The sequence below is a fragment of the Coregonus clupeaformis genome, chromosome 17 (assembly GCF_020615455.1).
Source record: "Coregonus clupeaformis isolate EN_2021a chromosome 17, ASM2061545v1, whole genome shotgun sequence".
Taxonomy (NCBI): Eukaryota; Metazoa; Chordata; class Actinopteri; order Salmoniformes; family Salmonidae; genus Coregonus; species Coregonus clupeaformis.
The window spans coordinates 415,350-439,073 of record NC_059208.1 but is presented as its reverse complement, the minus strand read 5'-3'; the positions used below and the strand labels follow the sequence as shown (position 1 = coordinate 439,073).

The 23,724-nt window shown below is 47.6% G+C and overlaps 1 protein-coding gene and 1 long non-coding RNA gene across 2 annotated transcripts in view; one reads left to right on the top strand and one right to left on the bottom strand.

The window, feature by feature from the left end:
- Positions 1-857: 857 nt before the first annotated feature.
- Positions 858-6,974, bottom strand: LOC121542405. The gene is made up of 4 exons (XR_005995899.1): positions 6,856-6,974; positions 2,093-2,191; positions 1,841-1,895; positions 858-1,700 (listed from the first exon to the last, which is right to left on the bottom strand). It is a non-coding gene; the product is annotated as an uncharacterized LOC121542405 (long non-coding RNA).
- Positions 6,975-7,462: 488 nt separating this feature from the next.
- The window catches only part of LOC121543186 (sorting nexin-27-like), a 48,066-nt gene continuing 31,804 nt past the window's right edge, over positions 7,463-23,724 (top strand). The window contains exons 1-8 of the mRNA XM_045226697.1: positions 7,463-7,922; positions 10,820-11,051; positions 11,279-11,471; positions 13,364-13,428; positions 13,721-13,825; positions 15,134-15,212; positions 16,146-16,309; positions 16,464-16,579. Coding sequence (XP_045082632.1) covers positions 7,597-7,922; positions 10,820-11,051; positions 11,279-11,471; positions 13,364-13,428; positions 13,721-13,825; positions 15,134-15,212; positions 16,146-16,309; positions 16,464-16,579 — 1,280 coding nt within the window. The 5' untranslated portion in view covers positions 7,463-7,596. The remainder of the gene's footprint in view (positions 7,923-10,819; positions 11,052-11,278; positions 11,472-13,363; positions 13,429-13,720; positions 13,826-15,133; positions 15,213-16,145; positions 16,310-16,463; positions 16,580-23,724) is intronic.

The window sequence follows — 23,724 nt, the reverse complement described above, 5'->3', positions numbered from 1 at the left end:
TGCAGTCCTCATGTAGGTGCAAGTCAGACAATTTTTATCCCCATAATAGAGCCCCACAGTGGACGCGTCATAATACCTGTAAAACCTAGCGGTCAAACACAGAAATGGTTCCAATCGTTTTTAACCATTCATTTTTTGAAGAACCACTTCAAACAAGGTCTGTGTTTCATGTAGGCTTTCCCTGGTGTGACATTTTGATAACTGTGTAAATCTCTCTCGGACAAGGTGACTTTTATCAATATATTCAGCTCTATTTAGTCTCAGATACGAAAAAGCTAATTAGCATCAAAGTAGACATCATGCAAAACTACAAATCACTGCAGGCTACTGCATATCATCTCTAGCTGACAGCTACTAGTTACCTTGATCCAAAACAAAATATATATTGAACATTTTAATTTACTGTTCCATATTTTATTGAACTAATATTTGTTGGCTTATTTATGCATTTGGTCTTGTCTTGTACAGAATAATATCCTAGTAGCAGTCATATTGACAATGTGCCATGCATACTAAGCTAGTGTTTTGCAAAGAAGCTAGCTTGCTACCTACCTCTGATATTACTAGCAACATACCCTTATTTTACCATATCCTCTTCTCCTTCAGCCGGTGGAGGTCAATATTTAATCCCTTATCATTTCTGCCAACTATATGAACGAGATGAAATCTATTTCAATTCATGGTGTCAGAATGCACTGCTGTATTCAAGCGATTCAGAACTAACTAATGTTCGGTTGCAGATTGAAAAACAGATTAACTAATTGCAGAATGTGTCCATAATCATGAATAAGCATATTTATTTGACAAGAATGCACCTAGTCACCCATCAATCATGTCAAACACCTGAACTCCAACAATCACATTGTTTTAAACATATCAAAATAGTAAACAATGCAAACATATGCCTTTCATGCATAACAAACATCTGACTTGAAGTAAAGATGAAATGATTTATTCATCAATGCCACAAACCCGGGACATCGAAGAGCACCATATGAACTCTTATTACCATCAGAGAGCACAGATTCTTCTGCTTTTCCATTTTAGGAATTAGACCAGCAAAAATAATGTAAAACAGCATATTGTGATTTTTGGTGGGTGAGTTACAAATGGAGAAACAACTGAATGTGTAAGGTAGGTTTAATATAAAAAATACTAGGTCAACTCCAGCAGAATGAGAAACACACTTAACAGACTCAAAACAAGGAAGCCATGCCTAAACGCAGCTATATCAACACCCTTCTTGTCAATGTAACAGGTACATGTTGCTGATGTCAATTGTGAGCAGCACATTTACAACTGCATTCAGTCTGAACCCCGGAATAAGCAGGAGGACAGCATTACACAGGTGAAAGAAAAGTACACCACAACACAATCTAGATGTTATCCAAACAGGAGAAAAACAAGTGAAGGAAGGGTGGGTTTAAACTGATAAGATGGAGAGGTCCAAAGTGTCCGAAGTTGAGGGACCATGGGGCATAAAAGGCATAGTGTGGAATAAGGGATAGCTAGAGGGATGGTTGGCCATGGAATAAACATAAAATGGGGTGATGGTGTGCTTCTGCACCCCTTTTAGGTCATTGTCACAAATATCCATCCCATGTCCAGTCATACTCGGGGTCTCAGCATGTGTCCATCGACGTCATTTCGTCTCAGTTTCAGCATTCAAATTGTGGTCATCGTGTGTCTGTGAATCACAACTTTAAAGACAATGAGTGATCACAGCATTTCCACAAATGGAACCATACACAATACAACTAAAGCATTGAGGGCAGCATTTTGTAGACAACATGGTGGTTTACACTGTCTACTGTGTGTGAATGATGGAAGAATCTCTTACCCCCACTTCGAATGCTTGCTTTCAATGTGCTGCTTGAACGTCTTTGGGTCTGCATCTATAAAAGGTCAAGTACAAAATGAAGGAAGTTAATCTGTGGCTTAGATTGAATTCAAAGTTGACAAATGATAAACTAAGCAATACATTGCAACAAACTACTACACATATGAAAGACTGTACCACACAGGCCAGTCCAATAGCCTACACATGGAGAGGAACCTAAAGACACATACAGTACCAACCAATACTACTCACCTGACAGACAGGGCAGGTGTGGACCAATGCTGCAGTCTTCTGGTCCGCAGCTGCTTCCTTCATAGCAGCCACCGCCTTGGCATCAGTCAACAAGTTCAACTGGAGAGTGGAGCATGCGTTGTACACTGAGTGTTTAAAACATTAGGAACACCTAATATTGAGTTGCACCCCCTTTTTCCCTCAGAACAGCCTCAATTCGTCAAGGCATGGACTCTACAAGGTCTCGAAAGCGTTCCACAGGGATGCTGGCCCATGTTGACTCCAACGCTTCCCACAGTTGTGTCGAGTTGAGTTGAGTTCTTTGGGTGGTGGACCATTCTTGATACAAACTCAAACCGGTGCGCTTGGAAGCTACTTCCATACCCCATTCAAAGGCACTTAAATATTTTGTCTTGCCATTCACCCTCTGAATGGCACACATACACAATCCATGTCTTCTTCTTTAGGGTTTAACGGCCGTTGGCATCCAATATGTTGCATTACCGCCCCCAACTGGACTATAATATAAATCCATTATACTTTGTGATACAATTTTTTATATGTCACGGCCCCTCCTCTGCAGTGCAGGGGCGGTTCCTCCTGCAGGCAGAGGAGGGTCGTTAGTGATTGGAGTTGGTGTGATTGGAGCCACCTGGGCTCAGGGTATTTAAAACTGCATCACTAACCACTCTCTCTCTCCCTGCTCCTCCAGGTATGATCCTGTTTTGTTTGTTCCTTTGTAGGTTTACTTAGTTTCCACTCAGTCATGTTCACACACACAGATTCATGCACCTTGCCTACATTATGACATTTCCACACCTCATTCCTTTTTCTTTGTTTAAAGTTAATAGTTTTTGGTTTACAATAAAGAACCTTTTGATTGGCCTATACCTGTTGTTCATGTCCCCTCATTTTTGCCACAGGCTATGAGCCGGCCTGTGACATATATAATAATAATTTTTAAAACGATCTGCTCCAGCACCATGCCAATGGCCTGGGAGGATGGGATACCCCCACTCAACACACCCTGTAACTCTTCTGAAGTCAAATCTCGTATACCCAAATACTTCTCTGCAGCTGCCACCCCATCATTTATTTTCTGTGATTTACGTTCCATTTCTGCGGTACAGTTGATAACCATTGCTATGAACGCTAAGAAGCCAACCTTACTGAAGCATAAATCACTCGTTGGCCTATCCCTCTGTGCTGGTACAAATCTACTACTAAGGAGATGATTGTGGTCTACAGGAAGAAATAAAAAAAGAGGACTGAGCATGCCCCCATTCTCATCGACGGGGCTGTAGTGGAAAAGGTTGAGAGCTTCAAGTTCCTTGGTGTCCACATCACCAACAAACTATCATGGTCCAAACACACCAAGACAGTCGTGAAGAGGGCACGACAAAGCCTATTCCCCCTCAGGAGACTGAAAAGATCCTCAAAAAATTATACAGCTGCACCATCGAGAGAATCCTGACTGGTTGCATCACCGCCTGGTATGGCAACTGCTCGGCCTCCGACCGCAAGGCACTACAGAGGGTGGTGCGTACGGCCCAGTACATCACTGGGGCCAAGCCTCCTGCCATCCAGGACCTCTATACCAGGCGGTGTCAGAGGAAGGCCCTTTAAATTGTCAAAGACTCCAGCCACCCTAGTCATAGACTGTTCTCTCTGCTACCGCACGGCAAGTGGTACCGGAGCGCCAAGTGTAAGTCCAAAAGGCTTCTTAACAGCTTCTACCCCCAAGCTATAAGACTCCTGAACAGCTAATCATGGCTACCCAGACTATTTGCACTGCCCACCCCCCCCCCCCCCCATCCCCCTCTTTTACGCTGCTGCTACTCTGTTTACTATTTATGCATAGTCACTTTAACTCTACCCACATGTACATATTACCTCAATTACCTCGACTAGCCGGTGCCCCCACACATTGACTCTGTACCAGTACCCCCCTGTATATAGCCTCCCTACTGTTATTTTACTGCTGCTCTTTAGTTATTTGCTTTTATTTTTCACAACACTTTTTTTATTTTATTTTTGCTTTAAAAAACTGCATTGTTGGTTAAGGGCTTGTAAGTAAGCATTTCACTGTAATGTCTACACCTGTTGTATTCGGCACGTGGCAAATAACATTTGATTTGATTTACTCACAGGGATTGTCTCAGGACACTCACCCTTGACCCATCCTCCTCTACTTTCTTCACTGCCTCAGCATAGGACACCTTCTGCACTACTCTGACTCCAGCCACCTCAACCTGCCTCTCTTGCACAGGGCACCCCTACAGTTAACACCACAACTTTATCCACCAAAACTACACAATCCTCTGTCCCATGCCCTCCTGCACACTTCCCACATCTTGGAATCTCCCTCCTACACACTGCTGCAACATGACCATAAACGTTGCACCTGAAACAGCGCAGTGGAATCGCCACAAAAGCTCTAACAGTATAACTGATATCCTTACATGACTTTGTTGAGTAAAGATTGACTCAAAACTCAAAAGTACTGACAGTGACTCCTCTGTTTCACCACGCTCACCACCAGGTCTGCGTAGCACCAAACGGCGGGAGTCACAAACACCGGGAATCTTCAACTTCAATTGCTCCATCTCCACACTTAACGCTACCCCAGAAATCACTCCTTTCAATGGTGCCCTGTTCCTAAGAGCAAAGAAAGAAACAGATCTTGACCCAAGTTGCGTGACACAGGGCGCCCGCTCCCTCTGGTCAGAAGAAACACAAACAAATATCACAAGTCCACTACAGGACTTCACTGATTCAACTGCACCCAACTCCTTTCCCACCCACCCTGAAACCACAAATGGATCTGCCAAAAGGCAAGGATCCACTTTCTCCAAATATGTCACTCCTACTGGACCAGATTCTTCTTTATCATGTCCATCGATGCCATGCTCAGGCTCAGAGCTCTTCACCAAACCTTCCACCTCATTTAACTCGCCCTCATTCACTTCCATTTCACCTCCAGTACTCGGTCTGGCGCATGGCTTGACACCAATCTTCTTCGACACCTCATGTCCATTTTTATCACCATCTTCCTCAAATTCAAATCCAACCTCTGCTTTCCTCATTTTCTTCAACCTCTTCTTCCTATTTCCCCCCCTCCATTCCTCCTCAGAAATCCACCTTTCTGTATCCCTGTCCCAATATTCCTCTTCTCCCAACTTTGCTTGCAGCCCGGTGGCATCCCGGTGTAACTCCATCTCCCCTCACACAACGTCCGGGTGTGGGAGGAACAACAATCCATGTCTCAATTGTCTCAAGGCTTAAAAATCCTTCTTTAACCTGTCTCCTCCCCTTCATCTACACTGATTGAAGTGGATTTGATAATTGACAAAAATAAGGGATCATAGCCTTCACCTGGATTCATCTGGTCAGTGTGTCATGGAAATGTTTTGTACACTCAGTGTATATCAATACCATCAAAATCCCCGCTCCAATTGTACCCATAGTACAGAATACTGACTTAAAAAGGTGGACATCTCCAGATCTGAATGGCAGGAGTGTGTATAAGCTTTTGTTTCAGCCCAGTTCATACCGGATTACAAATCATAGCCTATTGCCATGATTCGTTATGTTGATTACTTAAGTCAGGTGTTAGAGCTGGGCTGGGACCAAACCCTTCACACACTCCTGCTCTTCAGGACTTCCTGCAATGACTGAAACAGACCAAAGCAGGAGAATACTGTTCCAGGATGAAACAGCTTACCTAGTTGTGAGGTGATAAGACTAATAGCTATACTAATGAACGGCTGTCCAGAGCGCAACAGCAAACAGATCAATGTCTTCCCACAGTAAAGTAAGTATAAAGGACGTCATGCTGCTTGCTTAGCGAGTACCACTTCCTCCCGATTCAGCCCATACCTGGCGCAAATTCAGAACCTCTGCCTTGCACGTGACTGCCCTCCTGAAGCGTCTTACCAGTCGGCGCCACACTAAAAGCTAGCTATTCTCTGGCGCAAGTGGGGACACTTCAGGCTGAGGAGTAAGTTTCACACATCCCCATGTGCTACATTCACCCCTAAAAACTTACTCAACAGTGACCCCAGCATTGAGTTGAGCGCAACTGTAGATCAGTCACTAGGCACCACTAAAGGACGTCACGCTGCTTGCTTAGAGAGTACCACTTCCTCCCATACCTGGCATGAACTTGAGATCTCTGGCTTGTTAGCATACGACCACCCTCCTGAAGCGTCTTAGCAGTCGGCGCCACACTAAAAGCTAGCTATTCGCTGGTGAAAGTGGGGACACTTCAGGCTGAGGAGTAATTTTCACACATCCCCATGTGCTACATAAGCGCACCATTGACTCAAGATATACTAATCAGTCAGTCTCTGAAACCTCTCAAAAATCCAGCCCCAAATAATACAGCTAGCAAGTCAAGAAGTAGGCTACTTGAAGTAGGCTACTCACCCACAGACACAAACAAGCATTTTCAAGAACGCAGAGTTTCACCATCTAAGTTAGTTAGCTAGTTAACTAGCAAGCTAGACTGTTGGTTTATAAAAGCCAAAGAAAACTAAATTCGTTTTTATCAATTTCTCATGCATTTAAATGGCTAGACAAATAGACAGCCAATGTAGCCATCTAGACAGGCTAATGTTGCTAACTAGCGTGCTAATTGTGAGCTAGCTAGCTAGATAACAGGTATTGTGTCAATTTAAAACTTGCCCAAGACAGTTCACAGAATTGTCCATTTAAACTAATGTTACCAATTTATTCATTATCAAATTGAGCTAACGTTAGATAGTTAATCCAGAGATTCTTACATTTGCCTCGTTTCGGTAGTCTCGTCCAGATCATCAGGGCCCTGGTGAGTGACGTGAAACTTGAGACAGGCATTTGTAGTTCTGTATGATAGCCACAATAGCAGCTATATATTGATAAAACTCACCTTGTCTGATAGAGATTTACACAGTTATCCCAACGTCCCACCAGGGTAAGCCTACACGAAACACAGCCCTTATTTGAAGTGTTTCTAAAATCCCCTATGGAAAAAATGTATGGTTAAAAACGATTGGAACCATTTCCCTGTTTGACCGCTAGGTTTTATGGGTATTATGACTCATACTATCGTACTCTTTACTGCCGGGTTCACATGCTAGTCAGAACTAGGACATTTGGAAATGTCCAACTTGCTGATTCGTTGAACGTGGCAAGTGTATAACTACAACCAGTTAGCAAGTCGGAAATATCCAAGGTTTCTAGGTCCGACAAGCACATGAACGCGGCATATGCAACACACTTTGGAGGCTTGACCATCGACTTGAGAAAATTGATCCGCTCGAACATGCCCAGTATCTTGATTCTGCGGTTGCGCAGTAGAGACCCACTCTAACCAGACGAGGGGCGGGGGGTGTTCCAGGGAGGGCAGTCTCTCGAGTTAAATCGGTCTTCGTTGACTTGGTCGTTCCTCCTCACTCCATCGCATCTAGCAAGCTAGCTAGATAACTAGGAGAGCTTAGTGTGGGAGACTCAAAGTGGATAAGGGGGAAATAGGCTGAGGGAAAATGGCGGACGTCGAGGGAGAGGGAATTCATTCGGCGGCTCCTCTGTTAGTTCAGCCATCCTCTCGTAACGGCTCCGGTGTCAGCCCAACGCAGGACACCAGCAGTTGCCAAACGGTGACTACCGTTACTTCAGGCCCGCGACTGGTGCGGATAGTCAAGTCTGATTCGGGATATGGCTTCAATGTCCGGGGACAGGTTAGCGAAGGAGGGCAACTACGGAGCATCAACGGGGAATTGTATGCCCCGCTACAGCACGTCAGTGCCGTTTTACCGGGAGGTGCAGCAGACAGAGCCGGTATCTCGAAAGGGGACCGGATTCTGGAAGTGTAAGTGAGAGTTAGCTTGCTATCTGGTAGCTGCTACATGCGCAAGCTAGCTCAATAGTAGCTATTTGGTCAAGGCAGGGCAAAATAAACAAAAAATCAAAACAGACCACAGCAAAGCTAAAAAGGATGGTATTGTAATGTCAGCTCCTGTGCACTGCAGTTCGTTCGCGATACAAACTGTTGACTTTCTTCTGCTGTCCCAAATTTTAACTCGCTAGCTAACGTTAACTCCATAATTCACAAGCTGTTGTCCTCAGCTCAGTGCAACGCCATAAACTATCCTAGCTAGCTAGCTACGTTAAATAATATTTTTCACTTGACCTGGAGACTAGGCTAACAAAGCCTGATAACTCATGCATCAGTCTGTGCTTGTACCAGTGCAGTGTACGGGGCAGAAGAGCCGGTTCATCCCAATGAAAAGACGGTCTGTGTGAGAGCATGTGATCATTACGAATTCCAGTCACACTGACTCTCTGAACTTGGATACAAACTAACTAGCTAACTAAACACCAGCACACACACATGTTCCTTCCGTCCCTACACATCAGGTTACCAGAAAAACCGCATCTGTCATTCTTATCAAAAACTGACCAGATGATGGAAAAAATGGCCATTCAATGTGTGCACATTCATGGTCAGCTACTATTTTACCTACTTGCCTTGATAATAATATATATTTTAATAGTGTGCCCCAATGCTTTATAGCCAGTCTCAATTAAATTGGGACTCAACATTTCCTAATTGTAATAGATCAGCAATAGCCATGGTATGCCATCTCAGTGTTTGGATGCGGATGATGCAATGCATAGAGAGTGCAGTGTGTCTGTCTGGTCTTTGCGACAGGTTTAGTATGCACAGAGGTAGCTAGCTTGGTGATGTTAGGTTCTGTTGCCATGGCAAGGAGCAGGCAGCATACAGCTCAGCATCAGTACCAGTGTGTGTGTGTGTGTGAGGGGGAGAAAAAGTGAGTGAGGGGGGTTGCTGTATATGGAATACATAGGGCTCATCTGATTGGATGTGCTCTCCGTACTTCTGTGTTTTGATTAGTTGGCTCACCGTTTGCTCACCGATTGGGTGCTGTGCAGTAGCCTGGCAGTTTGTTGACTCCGATATTGGTGTGTGTGCGTGCACGGGTGGTTGCACGCCCATTGTGTGTGTGTGTGTGTGTGTGTGTGTGCCTTGAGCACTACCAGTATCTATGCCAGGGAGAGACACCTGCCCATGTGCTCCATATGCTCACGCTCAGACACACACAGCAGTCCCTCAGTGTTAGCTGCAGTGCTTGTGGAGCATCCCCACTGCTCTCTCCAAAATCAACACTCCTCAGCCACAAAGTCCCAGAGAACACACACACAGTCCCAGAGAACACACACACAGTCCCAGAGAACACACACACAGTCACAGAGAACACACACACAGTCACAGAGAACACACACACAGTCACAGAGAACTATACCTATACCCCTACCCATGCTTTTATGAAAACAACCAGTCCAGTCCAAACACTCATGGCTATATGGCCCACAGTTTTTCCTGAATCCTGACCAGACTAGACTGGAGAAAGACTTGAAGTGTTTTTGTCTGTCTGTCTTTCCGTGTGTGTCTGTCTGTCTGTGTCTTTTATGTATGACTACCTCAGCAGCTTTCAGTTAAACATTAGCCAGCCGGGAGAGTAGTGATTTAAGGAAATTACGCTGTTTTTTTTTTGACACCTCAGCTTTTTCTGTAAGGGATACATGCAGTGACTCACATGTTTGGACATATAACACACACAGGCCTACAGTACACAGATTACAGAATGGATCTACCGTGTTCTCTACCCACACACACTGATTAGGAGTTGCTCCGGCTGTGCACACACTGTGAGTCTCATTGATGAAAGATTGGAGTGTGTGTATCTCTCTGTCATTGTCTGTTATCAGTCTGAGTTGTTTTACGTCAGTGGTGTCTCAGGTGGTCTGTCTGGCAGTGTTGTGTGTTGATCCTGTAACCTTTGGCCTGCTTTCTGTTCCTCTCAGTCACTGATGTAACAACATGATAGATAGCCTGGGTTTACTAGGCAAAGGGCTACTTCATCATATATTTTCCTGTGAACTTATACAGAAATATCACATTATAATAATAATAATATGCCATTTAGCAGACACTTTTATCCAAAGCGACTTACAGTCATGTGTGCATACATTTTTACGTATGGGTGGTCCCGGGGATCGAACCCACTACCCTTGCGTTACAAGCGCCATGCTCTACCAATTGAGCTACAGAGGACCACATGTGTGTATCCTCAAGGTAGGATTGGGTTCTTCTGTATTAATAGTTTCTACCGTGTGAACTGTGAGGCTAACTACAGTTTGTAACAGTAATATTTACTATAGGCTGCTGCAGTGCAGACGTCAGCACTTCTGCTGCTTACACACACACGCAGTCTCATGCCCTGACACGCTGCCGTCGGAGTGGTGCAGAGGTCACAAGTCCAGCTTACTAGCTCATGCTCTGATGCACAGTCGTCTGAGTGACGCCACCCCACCTTGACCCCATTGCCATGGGAGACGTCAGTTCCGCTGAGGTGAACATTAGACTTGCTGACAGCCTTATCAAGACATCCACTGACTGACCCTTAATATATGATGATCACTGTTATACAAGAGGGTTCGTCCACTCACACCAAGACAGACACTGACTGGGCAGCAAGAAACGTCAACAACACAATTCATTTTATGTATGAGTGCTGCTGCTCATTTGCAATGATGACTCAGTATATCCTAGCCTAATAATGAATGAATATTCAATCTCTACCTCCCTCTCTCTTCTATCTGCCTCTCTCTATCTATCTCTCTCTCCTTTACCTCCCTCTCTCTCTTTCTCCTCTATCTCTCTCTCTCCATCCCTCCTCTCAGTAATAGTGTAAACGTGGAGGGGGCGACCCATAAGCAGGTGGTGGATCTGATCCGTGCGGGGGAGAGGGAGCTGATGCTGGCCGTGCTGTCTGTACCTCCCCAGGAGGCTGACTGTCTGGACCCCGGAGACGACGGCTCAGCCCAGTCCTGCTACGACTACAGCGACAAACAGGCCGTCCCCATCTCCGTCCCCACATACAAACACACTGAACTCAACCAGGAGAGGTTTGTGGTGAGTAGATGGACGGAAGGAGAGAGAAGGACAAGGAAGGAGAAGGGGAGGGGGGATGGAGAGAGCGAAGGAGTGGTGCTAACAACCTATCATCTGTCCCAACATGCAAATACACTGAACACAACGAGGGGAGAGAGGGAGGGAGAGACATAAAATGACTGAGGAAAGATGTACATAACATGTAGGTATGCCTACAGTATGTTTACACTGTGTGTCTCTGTCTGCAGGTGTATAATGTGTACATGGCAGGCAGACAGCTGTGCTCTAAAAGGTACAGGGAGTTTGCTATCCTCAACCAGAACCTGAAGAGAGAGTTTGCCAACTACACCTTCCCCAAAATACCTGGCAAATGGCCCTTCTCCCTATCTGAACAACAACTAGACGCTCGACGCAGGGGACTGGAGGAATACCTGGAGAAAGGTGAGAGAGAGAGAGAGAGAGAGAGAGAGGGAGAGAGAGGCAGAAAGAAAGATCAGGACAGAGAAATATGAAGCAAAAACCGTTTGGAAAGGTGATAGAAAGGGGTGGAATGAGAGATGGAGGAGGGATAACTGGAAAAGATGGAAGTTGATGGGATTAATGAATGGAGGATGAAGAAGAAATGTGAAAAGGAAAGGATTGGAGAGGAGGTAGAGATGGTCAGGATAACATGGTACTCATAGCTGATTTCAAGGTTTTACTGTTAACCTATAAAGCGTTACATGGGCTTGCTCCTACCTATCTTTCCGAGTTGGTCCTGCCGTACATACCAATACGTACGCTACGGTCACAAGACGCAGGCCTCCTAATTGTCCCTAGAATTTCTAAGCAAACAGCGGGAGGCAGGGCTTTCTCCTATAGATCTCCATTTTTATGGAACAGTCTGCCTACCCATGTGAGAGACGCAGACTCGGTCTCAACCTTTAAGTCTTTACTGAAGACGTATCTCTTCAGTAGGTCATATGATTGAGTGTAGTCTGGCCCAGGAGTGTGAAGGTGAACGGAAAGGCTGGAGCACGAACAGCCCTTGCTGTCTCTGCCGGGCCGGTTCCCCTCTCCACTGGGGGTTCTCTGCCTCTAACCCTGTTGCAGGGGCTGAGTCACTGGCTTGCTGGTGCTCTTTCATGCCGTCCCTGGGAGGGTGCGTCACTTGAGTGGGTTGAGTTACTGACGTGATCTTCCTGTCTGGGTTGGCGCCCCCCCTTGGTTTGTGCTGTGGTGGAGACCTCTGTGGGCTATACTCGGCCTTGTCTCAGGATTGTAAGTTGGTGGTTGGGGATATCCCTCTAGTGGTGCGGGGGCTGTGCTTTGGCGGAGTGGGTGGGGTTATATCCTTCCTGTTTGGCCCTGTCCGGTGGTTTCTTCGGATGGGGCCACAGTGTCTCCGGACCGCTCCTGTCTCAGCCTCCAGTATTTATGCTGCAGTAGTTTATGTGTCGGGGGCTGGGGTTAGTTGGTTATACCTGGAGTACTTCTCCTGTCTTATCCAGTGTCCTGTGTGAATTTAAGTATGCTCTCTCTAATTCTCTCGTTCTCTCTTTCTCTCTGAGAACCTGAGCCCTAGGACCATACGTCAGGACTACCGGGCATGATGACACCTTGCTGTCCCCAGTCCGCCTGGCCTTGCTGCTATTCCAGTTTCAACTGTTCTGCCTGCGGCTACGAAACCCCTACCTGTCCCAGACCTGCTGTTTTCAACTCTTTAATGATCGGCTATGAAAAGCCAACTGAGAGACCTGAGCCCTAGGACCATACGTCGGGACTACCGGCCGTGGTGACTCCTTGCTGTCCCCAGTCCGCCTGGCCTTGCTGCTATTCCAGTTTCAACTGTTCTGCCTGCGGTTATGGAACCCCTACCTGTCCCAGACCTGCTGTTTTCAACTCTTAATGATCGGCTATGAAAAGCCAACTGAGATTTATTCCTGATTATTATTTGACCATGCTTGTCACTTATGAACATTTTTGAACATCTTGGCATGGTTCTGTTATAATCTCCACCCGGCACAGCCAGAAGAGGACTGGCCACCCCTCATAGCCTGGTTCCTCTCTAGGTTTCTTCCTAGGCTTTCGCCTTTCTAGGGAGTTTTTCCTAGCCACCGTGCTTCTACACCTGCATTACTAGCTGTTTGGGGTTTTAGGCTGGGTTTCTGTACAGCACTTCGAGATATTAGCTGATGTAAGAAGGGCTATATAAAATAAAATTGAAATTGATTGATAGAGGCTCATGGGAGTGTCTACAATGGATCTGCCTTTCTCAGTGTTTCTACTTTCTCTCTCGCTCTCCTTTTCCCCATCCTCCTGCCCCTTCTCCACCCCTTCTCCTCTCTTCACAGTGTGTTCAGTGAGGGTGATTGGGGAGAGTGACGTGATGCAGGAGTTTCTGTCTGAGTCTGATGAGGTAAGCATGTCATTCTGACTGTGTTTGCTGCTTATTCCTCTCTAAGATTTGTTCTTTTTTTAGACTTCTCGTTCCCTCTCTCCTCTCATCCTATCCTGTGGGATGTGTGGTGTGTGAGATGGGGCTGGCATCTCTGTCCTTTTTTTCTTTTTGGTTTCCTCTCTTCTGCTCTTCTGTCTCTGTCTACGCTGTGTGTGTCTGTCTGTCTGTCTGTCTGGCCTATGAGTGGTCCTGTGACCGCCTTCTCACCCGCCTGGCTGTAAGTAATCTCTGTCTCCCCCCCTCTCCGTAGAACTATAACGGAGTATCAGATGTGGAGTTGAGGATAGCCTTGCCTGATAAAACTGCCGTCACAGTCAGAGTCCGAAAGAACTGTACTACTGACCAGGTCTACCAGGTAACACACACCTAACCCCTAGTTACACTTACAGCCCTCACATATACACCCTCACACCTAGTCCCCTGGAACATCAGGCCACACCCTCACACCTAGTCCCCAGGAACAACAGGCCACACCCACACACCTGGTCCCCAGGAACATCAGGCCACACCTAGTCCCCTGGAACATCAGGCCACACCCTCACACCTAGTCCCCATGAACATCAGGCCACACCTAGTCCCCTGGAACATCAGGCCACACCCTCACACCTAGTCCCCAGGAACATCAGGCCACACCCACACACCTAGTCCCCAGGAACATCAGGCCACACCTAGTCCCCTGGAACATCAGGCCACACCCTCACACCTAGTCCCCAGGAACATCAGGCCACACCCACACACCTAGTCCCCAGGAACATCAAGCCACACCCTCACACCTAGTCCCCAGGAACATCAGGCCACACCCTCACACCTAGTCCCCATGAACATCAGGCCACACCCTCACACCTTGTCCCCAGGAACATCAGGCCACACCGTCACACCTAATCCCCAGGAACATCAGGCCACACCGTCACACCTAGTCCCCAGGAACATCAGGCCACACCCTCACACCTAGTCCCCATGAACATCAGGCCACACCCTCACACCTTGTCCCCAGGAACATCAGGCCACACCGTCACACCTAATCCCCAGGAACATCAGGCCAGCTTGGTTACCACTTAGACCCACATGAAACAATTCTAGGCTGGACAGTAAATGTACACAGCACTCCTTGTTAATACACAGCACTCCTTGTTAATACACAGGACTTCTTGTTAATACACATAACTTCTTGTTAATACACAGGACTCCTTGTTAATACACAGGGCTCCTTGTTAATACACAGATATCCTTGTTAATACACAGGTCTCCTTGTTAATACACAGGACTCCTTCTTAATAAACAGCACTCCTTGTTAATACGCAGGTCTCCTTGTTAATACACATGTCTCCTTGTTAATACACAGATCTCCTTGTTAATACACAGATCTCCTTGTTAATACGTAACGCTCCTTGTTAATACACAGGTCTCCTTGTTAATACACAGGACTCCTTGTTAATACACAGCACTCCTTGTTAATACACAGCACTCCTTGTTAATACACAGCACTCCTTCTGAATACACAGCACTCCTTGTTAATACACAGCACTCCTTGTTAATACACAGGACTCCTTGTTAATACACAGGACTCCTTGTTTATACACAGATCTCCTTGTTAATACACAGGACTCCTTGTTAATACGCAGGACTCCTTTGCTTTCTCACTCTCTTGATCTCTCTCCCACAGGCTGTGGTCATGAAAGTAGGAATGGACAGCATAACGGCCAGCTACTTTGCTCTGTTTGAGGTCATCAACCACTCCTTTGGTAAGTGTGTGATGGTGAGATCTTTTTTTTTATAGGACTAGTCTTTTTCTATGTGCTAACTCCAGCGTTGACCTTAATTGCCTGAGACTTTGGCCTCTGCCCAGAGTGTGTGGGTGTGTGCGCGGTCCCATTACAGGGGGAGCTCTTATTACAGAGAGTGGATCTGAGAGCTCAGTAAAAAGCTCTATGGCGCTTCAATGGCCTTAATGAATGATTGATAGCCGATGTTGACTTATTATAACTTTGATATGGTCAGAATCTTCCCCCCTAAAGCACATTTCACTCACATACAGAGTCGTTAAAGGGACAGTTCACTCACAATAGTTTTATCTCAATAGTCAAGCTAAAGTGTGTATGTTGTCTGTAGATCCTGCTACAGTGGCTAGCATTGCTTATCTTTCCCATTCATTTGGGATAGAGGCCTGCACGTTTCTCCCATGATTATAGCTAGCAGCATGTATACACCAGGATCTCTGGTGCCAGTCTCTCATTCATTTAATGAAGTCTCAGGCTCCGCTCAGTAGGATCTGTTTAGTCAGCCCTGTCCCTCTTCCATCAAAGACAGGCTAACACCTAGTCATGTGTGTCTGTCTGTCTGTCTGTCTCTCTCTGTGTATGTGTGTGTCTTTAATCAGAGAGGCTAACATTTAGTCCTACCCAGGAGCTTTGTTTATTCCGACCTAACCCTGTCTCTGTCTCTGTCTCTGTCTCTCTCTCTCTCTCTGTCTCTGTCTCTGTCTCTGTCTCTGTCTCTCTCTGTCTCTGTCTCTGTCTCTCTGTCTCTGTCTCTGTCTCTGTCTCTGTCTCTGTCTCTGTCTCTCTCTCTCTCTCTCTCTCTCTCTCTCTTTTTCTCTCTCTCTCTCTCTCTCTCTCTCTCTCTCTCTCTCTCTCTCTCTCTCTCTCTCTCTCTCTTTTTCTCTCTCTCTCTGTCAGTGCGTAAGCTGGCTCCTAATGAGTTCCCCCACAAGCTGTATGTTCAGAACTATACGTCTGCTGTCCCTGGGACCTGCCTCACCCTCCGCAAGTGGCTCTTCACCACCGAGGAGGAGATCCTGCTCAATGACAACCACCTGGCGGTCAGCTACTGCTTCCACCAGGTGTGTGTGCATTTTGTGTGTGTGTCAGGGGAGTGTGCATTTTGTGTGTGTGTAAAGGAAAGTTCAGTTGGTTTGTCCATTATCTCTCTCTCTCTCTCTCTCTCTCTCTCTCTCTCTCTCTCTCTCTCCCTCTCCCCTGCCCTCCCTCCCTTAGGCGGTGGATGATGTGAAGAAGGGATTTATCAAGGCAGAGGAGAAGTCCTACCAGCTCCAGAAACTAGCAGAACAGAAGAAGATGGCCATGGTTAGTCTCTCTCTCTCCCTCTCTGCTAGTCACTAGATGGCCATGTTTAGTCTCTCTCCCTCTCTGCTAGTCAATAGATGGCCATGGTTAGTCTCTCTCTCCCTCTCTACTAGTCCCTAGATGTCCATGGTTAGTCTCTCTCTCTCTCTCTCTGCTAGTCCCTAGATGGCCATGGTTAGTTTCTCTCTCTCCTTCTCTGCTAGTCACTAGATGGCCATGGTTAGTCTCTCTCTCTCCCTCTCTGCTAGTCACTAGATGGCCATGGTTAGTCTCTCTCTCTCCCTCTCTGCTAGTCACTAGATGGCCATGGTTAGTCTCTCTCTCTCTCTCCCTCTCTGCTAGTCACTAGATGGCCATGGTTAGTCTCTCTCCCTCTCTGCTAGTCACTAGATGGCCATGGTTAGTCTCTCTCCCTCTCTGCTAGTCACTAGATGGCCATGGTTAGTCTCTCTCTCTCCCTCTCTGCTAGTCACTAGATGGCCATGGTTAGTCTCTCTCTCTCTCTCTCTCCCCCTCTCTGCTAGTCACTAGATGGCCATGGTTAGTCTCTCTCCCTCTCTGCTAGTCACTAGATGGCCATGGTTAGTCTCTCTCTCTCCCTCTCTGCTAGTCACTAGATGGCCATGGTTAGTCTCTCTCTCTCTCTCTCTCCCTCTCTGCTAGTCACTAGATGGCCATGGTTAGTTTCTCTCTCTCCCTCTCTGCTAGTCACTAGATGGCCATGGTTAGTTTCTCTCTCTCCTTCTCTGCTAGTCACTAGATGGCCATGGTTAGTCTCTCTCTCTCCCTCTCTGCTAGTCACTAGATGGCCATGGTTAGTCTCTCTCTCTCTCTCTGCTAGTGACTAGATGGCCATGGTTAGTCTCTCTCCCTCTCTGCTAGTCACTAGATGGCCATGGTTAGTCTCTCTCTCTCCCTCTCTGCTAGTCACTAGATGGCCATGGTTAGTCTCTCTCTCTCTCTCTCTCCCTCTCTGCTAGTCACTAGATGGCCATGGTTAGTCTCTCTCCCTCTCTGCTAGTCACTAGATGGTCATGGTTAGTCTCTCTCTCTCCCTCTCTGCTAGTCACTAGATGGCCATGGTTAGTCTCTCTCTCTCTCTCTCTCTCTCTCTCTCTCTCTCTCTCTCTCTCTCTCTCTCTCTGCTAGTCACTAGATGGCCATTGTTAGTCTCTCTCTCCCTCTCTGCTAGTCACTAGATGGCCATGGTTAGTCTCTCTCTCCCTCTCTGCTAGTCACTAGATGGCCATGGTTAGTCTCTCTCTCTCCCTCTCTGCTAGTCACTAGATGGCCATGGTTAGTCTCTCTCTCCCTCTCTGCTAGTCACTAGATGGCCATGGTTAGTCTCTCTCTCTCCTCTCTGCTAGTCACTAGATGGCCATGGTTAGTCTCTCTCTCCCTCTCTGCTAGTCACTAGATGGCCATGGTTAGTCTCTCTCTCCCTCTCTGCTAGTCACTAGATGGCCATGGTTAGTCTCTCTCTCTCCCTCTCTGCTAGTCACTAGATGGCCATGGTTAGTCTCTCTCTCTCTCCCTCTCTGCTAGTCACTAGATGGCCATGGTTAGTCTCTCTCTCTCCCTCTCTGCTAGTCACTAGATGGCCATGGTTAGTTTCTCTCTCTCCCTCTCTGCTAGTCACTAGATGGCCATGGTTAGTCTCTCTCTCTCTCTGCTAGTCACTAGATGGCCATGGTTAGTCTCTCTCTCTCTCCCTCTCTGCTAGTCACTAGATGGCCATGGTTAGTCTCTCTCTCTCCCTCTCTGCTAGTCACTAGATGGCCATGGTTAGTCTCTCTCTCTCCCTCTCTGCTAGTCACTAGATGGCCATGGTTAGTCTCTCTCTCTCCCTCTCTGCTAGTCACTAGATGGCCATGGTTAGTCTCTCTCTCTCCCTCTCTGCTAGTCACTAGATGGCCATGGTTAGTCTCTCTCTCCTCTCCCTCTCTGCTAGTCACTAGATGGCCATGGTTAGTCTCTCTCTCCCTCTCTGCTAGTCACTAGATGGCCATGGTTAGTCTCTCTCTCCCCTCTCTGCTAGTCACTAGATGGCCATGGTTAGTCTCTCTCTCCTCTCCCTCTCTGCTAGTCACTAGATGGCCATGGTTAGTCTCTCTCTCTCCCTCTCTGCTAGTCACTAGATGGCCATGGTTAGTCTCTCTCTCTCCTCTCTGCTAGTCACTAGATGGCCATGGTTAGTCTCTCTCTCTCCCTCTCTGCTAGTCACTAGATGGCCATGGTTAGTCTCTCTCTCTCTCCTCTCTGCTAGTCACTAGATGGCCATGGTTAGTTCTCTCTCTCTCTCTTCTCCCTCTCTGCTAGTCACTAGATGGCCATGGTTAGTCTCTCTCTCCTCCTCTCTGCTAGTCACTAGATGGCCATGGTTAGTCTCTCTCTCTCCCTCTCTGCTAGTCACTAGATGGCCATGGTTAGTCTCTCTCTCTCCCTCTCTGCTAGTCACTAGATGGCCATGGTTAGTCTCTCTCTCTCCCTCTCTGCTAGTCACTAGATGGCCATGGTTAGTCTCTCTCTCTCTCCCTCTCTGCTAGTCACTAGATGGCCATGGTTAGTCTCTCTCTCTCCCTCTCTGCTAGTCACTAGATGGCCATGGTTAGTCTCTCTCTCTCCCTCTCTGCTAGTCACTAGATGGCCATGGTTAGTCTCTCTCTCTCTCTCTCCCTCTCTGCTAGTCACTAGATGGCCATGGTTAGTCTCTCTCCTCTCTGCTAGTCACTAGATGGCCATGGTTAGTCTCTCTCTCTCTCTCTGCTAGTCACTAGATGGCCATGGTTAGTCTCTCTCTCCCTCTCTGCTAGTCACTAGATGGCCATGGTTAGTCTCTCTCTCTCCCTCTCTGCTAGTCACTAGATGGCCATGGTTAGTCTCTCTCTCCCCTCTCTGCTAGTCACTAGATGGCCATGGTTAGTCTCTCTCTCCCCTCTCTGCTAGTCACTAGATGGCCATGGTTAGTCTCTCTCTCCCTCTCTGCTAGTCACTAGATGGCCATGGTTAGTCTCTCTCTCTCCTTCTCTCTGCTAGTCACTAGATGGCCATGGTTAGTCTCTCTCTCTCTCTCTCTGCTAGTCACTAGATGGCCATGGTTAGCCTCTCTCTCTCCCTCTCTGCTAGTCACTAGATGGCCATGGTTAGTCTCTCTCTCCTCTCTGCTAGTCACTAGATGGCCATGGTTAGTCTCTCTCTCTCCCTCTCTGCTAGTCACTAGATGGCCATGGTTAGTCTCTCTCTCTCCCCCCCCCCCCCCCTCTCTGCTAGTCACTAGATGGCCATGGTTAGTCTCTCTCTCCCTCTCTGCTAGTCACTAGATGGCCATGGTTAGTCTCTCTCTCTCCCTCTCTGCTAGTCACTAGATGGCCATGGTTAGTCTCTCTCTCTCCCTCTCTGCTAGTCACTAGATGGCCATGGTTGTCTCTCTCTCTCCCTCTCTGCTAGTCACTAGATGGCCATGGTTAGTCTCTCTCTCTCCCTCTCTGCTAGTCACTAGATGGCCATGGTTAGTCTCTCTCCCTCTCTGCTAGTCACTAGATGGCCATGGTTAGTCTCTCTCTCTCCCTCTCTGCTAGTCACTAGATGGCCATGGTTAGTTTCTCTCTCTCTCCCTCTCTGCTAGTCACTAGATAGCCATGGTTAGTCTCTCTCTCTCTCTCTCCCTCTCTGCTAGTCACTAGATGGCCATGGTTAGTCTCTCTCTCTCCCTCTCTGCTAGTGACTAGATGGCCATGGTTAGTTTCTCTCTCTCCCTCTCTGCTAGTCACTAGATGGCCATGGTTAGTCTCTCTCCCTCTCTGCTAGTCACTAGATGGCCATGGTTAGTCTCTCTCTCTCTCTGCTAGTCACTAGATGGCCATGGTTAGTCTCTCTCTCTCTCTCTGCTAGTCACTAGATGGCCATGGTTAGTCTCTCTCTCTCCCTCTCTGCTAGTCACTAGATGGCCATGGTTAGTCTCTCTCTCCCTCTCTGCTAGTCACTAGATGGCCATGGTTAGTTCTCTCTCTCCCCTCTCTGCTAGTCACTAGATGGCCATGGTTAGTCTCTCTCTCCCCTCTCTGCTAGTCACTAGATGGCCATGGTTAGTCTCTCTCTCTCTCCCTCTCTGCTAGTCACTAGATGGCCTGGTTGTCTCTCTCTCTCCCTCTCTGCTAGTCACTAGATGGCCATGGTTAGTCTCTCTCTCTCCCTCTCTGCTAGTCACTAGATGGCCATGGTTAGTCTCTCTCTCCTCTCTCTTCCCTCTCTGCTAGTCACTAGATGGCCATGGTTAGTCTCTCTCTCTCCCTCTCTGCTAGTCACTAGATGGCCATGGTTAGTCTCTCTCTCCCCTCCTCTCTGCTAGTCACTAGATGGCCATGGTTAGTCTCTCTCTCTCCCTCTCTGCTAGTCACTAGATGGCCATGGTTAGTCTCTCTCTCTCTCTCTCTTTCCTCTCTGCTAGTCACTAGATGGCCATGGTTAGTCTCTCTCTCCCTCTCTGCTAGTCACTAGATGGCCATGGTTAGTCTCTCTCTCTCTCTCTCTCCCTCTCTGCTAGTCACTAGATGGCCATGGTTAGTTTCTCTCTCTCCCTCTCTGCTAGTCACTAGATGGCCATGGTTAGTCTCTCTCCCTCTCTGCTAGTCACTAGATGGCCATGGTTAGTCTCTCTCTCTCCCTCTCTGCTAGTCACTAGATGGCCATGGTTAGTCTCTCTCTCCCTCTCTGCTAGTCACTAGATGGCCATGGTTAGTCTCTCTCTCTCCCTCTCTGCTAGTCACTAGATGGCCATGGTTAGTTTCTCTCTCTCTCCCTCTCTGCTAGTCACTAGATAGCCATGGTTAGTCTCTCTCTCTCTCTCCCTCTCTGCTAGTCACTAGATGGCCATGGTTAGTCTCTCTCTCTCCCCTCTCTGCTAGTCACTAGATGGCCATGGTTAGTCTCTCTCTCTCCCTCTCTGCTAGTCACTAGATGGCCATGGTTAGTCTCTCTCTCCCTCTCTGCTAGTCACTAGATGGCCATGGTTAGTCTCTCTCTCTCTCTGCTAGTCACTAGATGGCCATGGTTAGTCTCTCTCTCTCCCTCTCTGCTAGTCACTAGATGGCCATGGTTAGTCTCTCTCTCTCTCCTCTCTGCTAGTCACTAGATGGCCATGGTTATTTCTCTCTCTCTCCTCTCTGCTAGTCACTAGATGGCCATGGTTAGTCTCTCTCTCTCCCTCTCTGCTAGTCACTAGATGGCCATGGTTATCTCTCTCTCCCTCTCTGCTAGTCACTAGATGGCCATGGTTAGTCTCTCTCTCCTCTCTCTCCCTCTCTGCTAGTCACTAGATGGCCATGGTTAGTCTCTCTCTCTCCCTCTCTGCTAGTCACTAGATGGCCATGGTTAGTCTCTCTCTCTCCCTCTCTGCTAGTCACTAGATGGCCATGGTTAGTCTCTCTCTCTCCCTCTCTGCTAGTCACTAGATGGCCATGGTTAGTCTCTCTCCCTCTCTGCTAGTCACTAGATGGCCATGGTTAGTTTCTCCTCTCTCCCTCTCTGCTAGTCACTAGATGGCCATGGTTAGTCTCTCTCTCTCCTCCTCTCTGCTAGTCACTAGATGGCCATGGTTAGTCTCTCTCTCCCTCTCTGCTAGTCACTAGATGGCCATGTTAGTCTCTCCTCCCTCTCTGCTAGTCACTAGATGGCCATGGTTAGTCTCTCTCTCTCCCCTCTCTGCTAGTCACTAGATGGCCATGGTTAGTCTCTCTCTCTCTCTCTGCTAGTCACTAGATGGCCATGGTTAGTCTCTCTCTCCCCCTCTCTCTAGTCACTAGATGGCCATGGTTAGTCTCTCCCTCTCTGCTAGTCACTAGATGGCCATGGTTAGTCTCTCTCTCCCTCTCTGCTAGTCACTAGATGGCCATGGTTAGTCTCTCTCTCTCCCTCTCTGCTAGTCACTAGATGGCCATGGTTAGTCTCTCTCTCTCCCTCTCTGCTAGTCACTAGATGGCCATGGTTAGTCTCTCTCTCTCCTCTCTGCTAGTCATTAGATGGCCATGGTTAGTCTCTCTCTCCTCTCTGCTAGTCACTAGATGGCCATGGTTAGTCTCTCTCTCTCCCTCTCTGCTAGTCACTAGATGGCCATGGTTAGTCTCCTCTCTCCCTCTCTGCTAGTCACTAGATGGCCATGGTTACTCTCTCTCCCTCTCTGCTAGTCACTTAGATGGCCATGGTTAGTCTCTCTCTCTCCCTCTCTGCTAGTCACTAGATGGCCATGGTTAGTCTCTCTCTCTCCCTCTCTGCTAGTCACTAGATGGCCATGGTTAGTTTCTCTCTCTCTCCCTCTCTGCTAGTCACTAGATGGCATGGTTAGTCTCTCTCTCTCCTCTCTGCTAGTCACTAGATGGCCATAGTTAGTCTCTCTCTCTCCCTCTCTGCTAGTCACTAGATGGCCATGGTTAGTCTCTCTCCCCTCTCTGCTAGTCACTAGATGGCCATGGTTAGTCTCTCTCTCCTCTCTGCTAGTCACTAGATGGCCATGGTTATCTCTCTCTACTTCCCTCTCTGCTAGTCACTAGATGGCCATGGTTAGTCTCTCTCTCTCCCTCTCTGCTAGTCACTGATGGCCATGGTTAGTCTCTCTCTTCCTCTCTGCTAGTAACACTAAATGGCCATGGTTGTCTTCTCTCTCCTCTCTGCTAGTCACTAGATGGCCATGGTTAGTCTCTCTCTCTCCCTCTCTGCTAGTCACTAGATGGCCATGGTTAGTCTCTCTCTCTCCCCCCCTCCTCTCTGCTAGTCACTAGATGGCCATGGTTAGTCTCTCTCTCTCCCCTCTCTGCCTAGTCACTAGATGGCCATGGTTAGTCTCTCTCTCTCTCTTCCCTCTCTGCTAGTCACTACATGTCCATGGTTAGTTCTCTCTCTCTCTCTCTGCTAGTCACTAGATGGCCATGGTTAGTCTCTCTCTCTCCCCCTCTGCTAGTCACTAGATGGCCATGGTTAGTTCTCTCTCTTTCTCTCTCTGCTAGTCACTAGATGGCCATGGTTAGTCTCTCTCCCTCTCTGCTAGTCACTAGGATGGCTGGTTAGTCTGCTCTCTCTCTCTCCCTCTCTGCTAGTCACTAGATGGCCTGGTTAGTCTCTCTCTCTCCCCCCCCCTCTCTGCTAGTCACTAGATGCCATGGTTAGTCTCTCTCCTCTC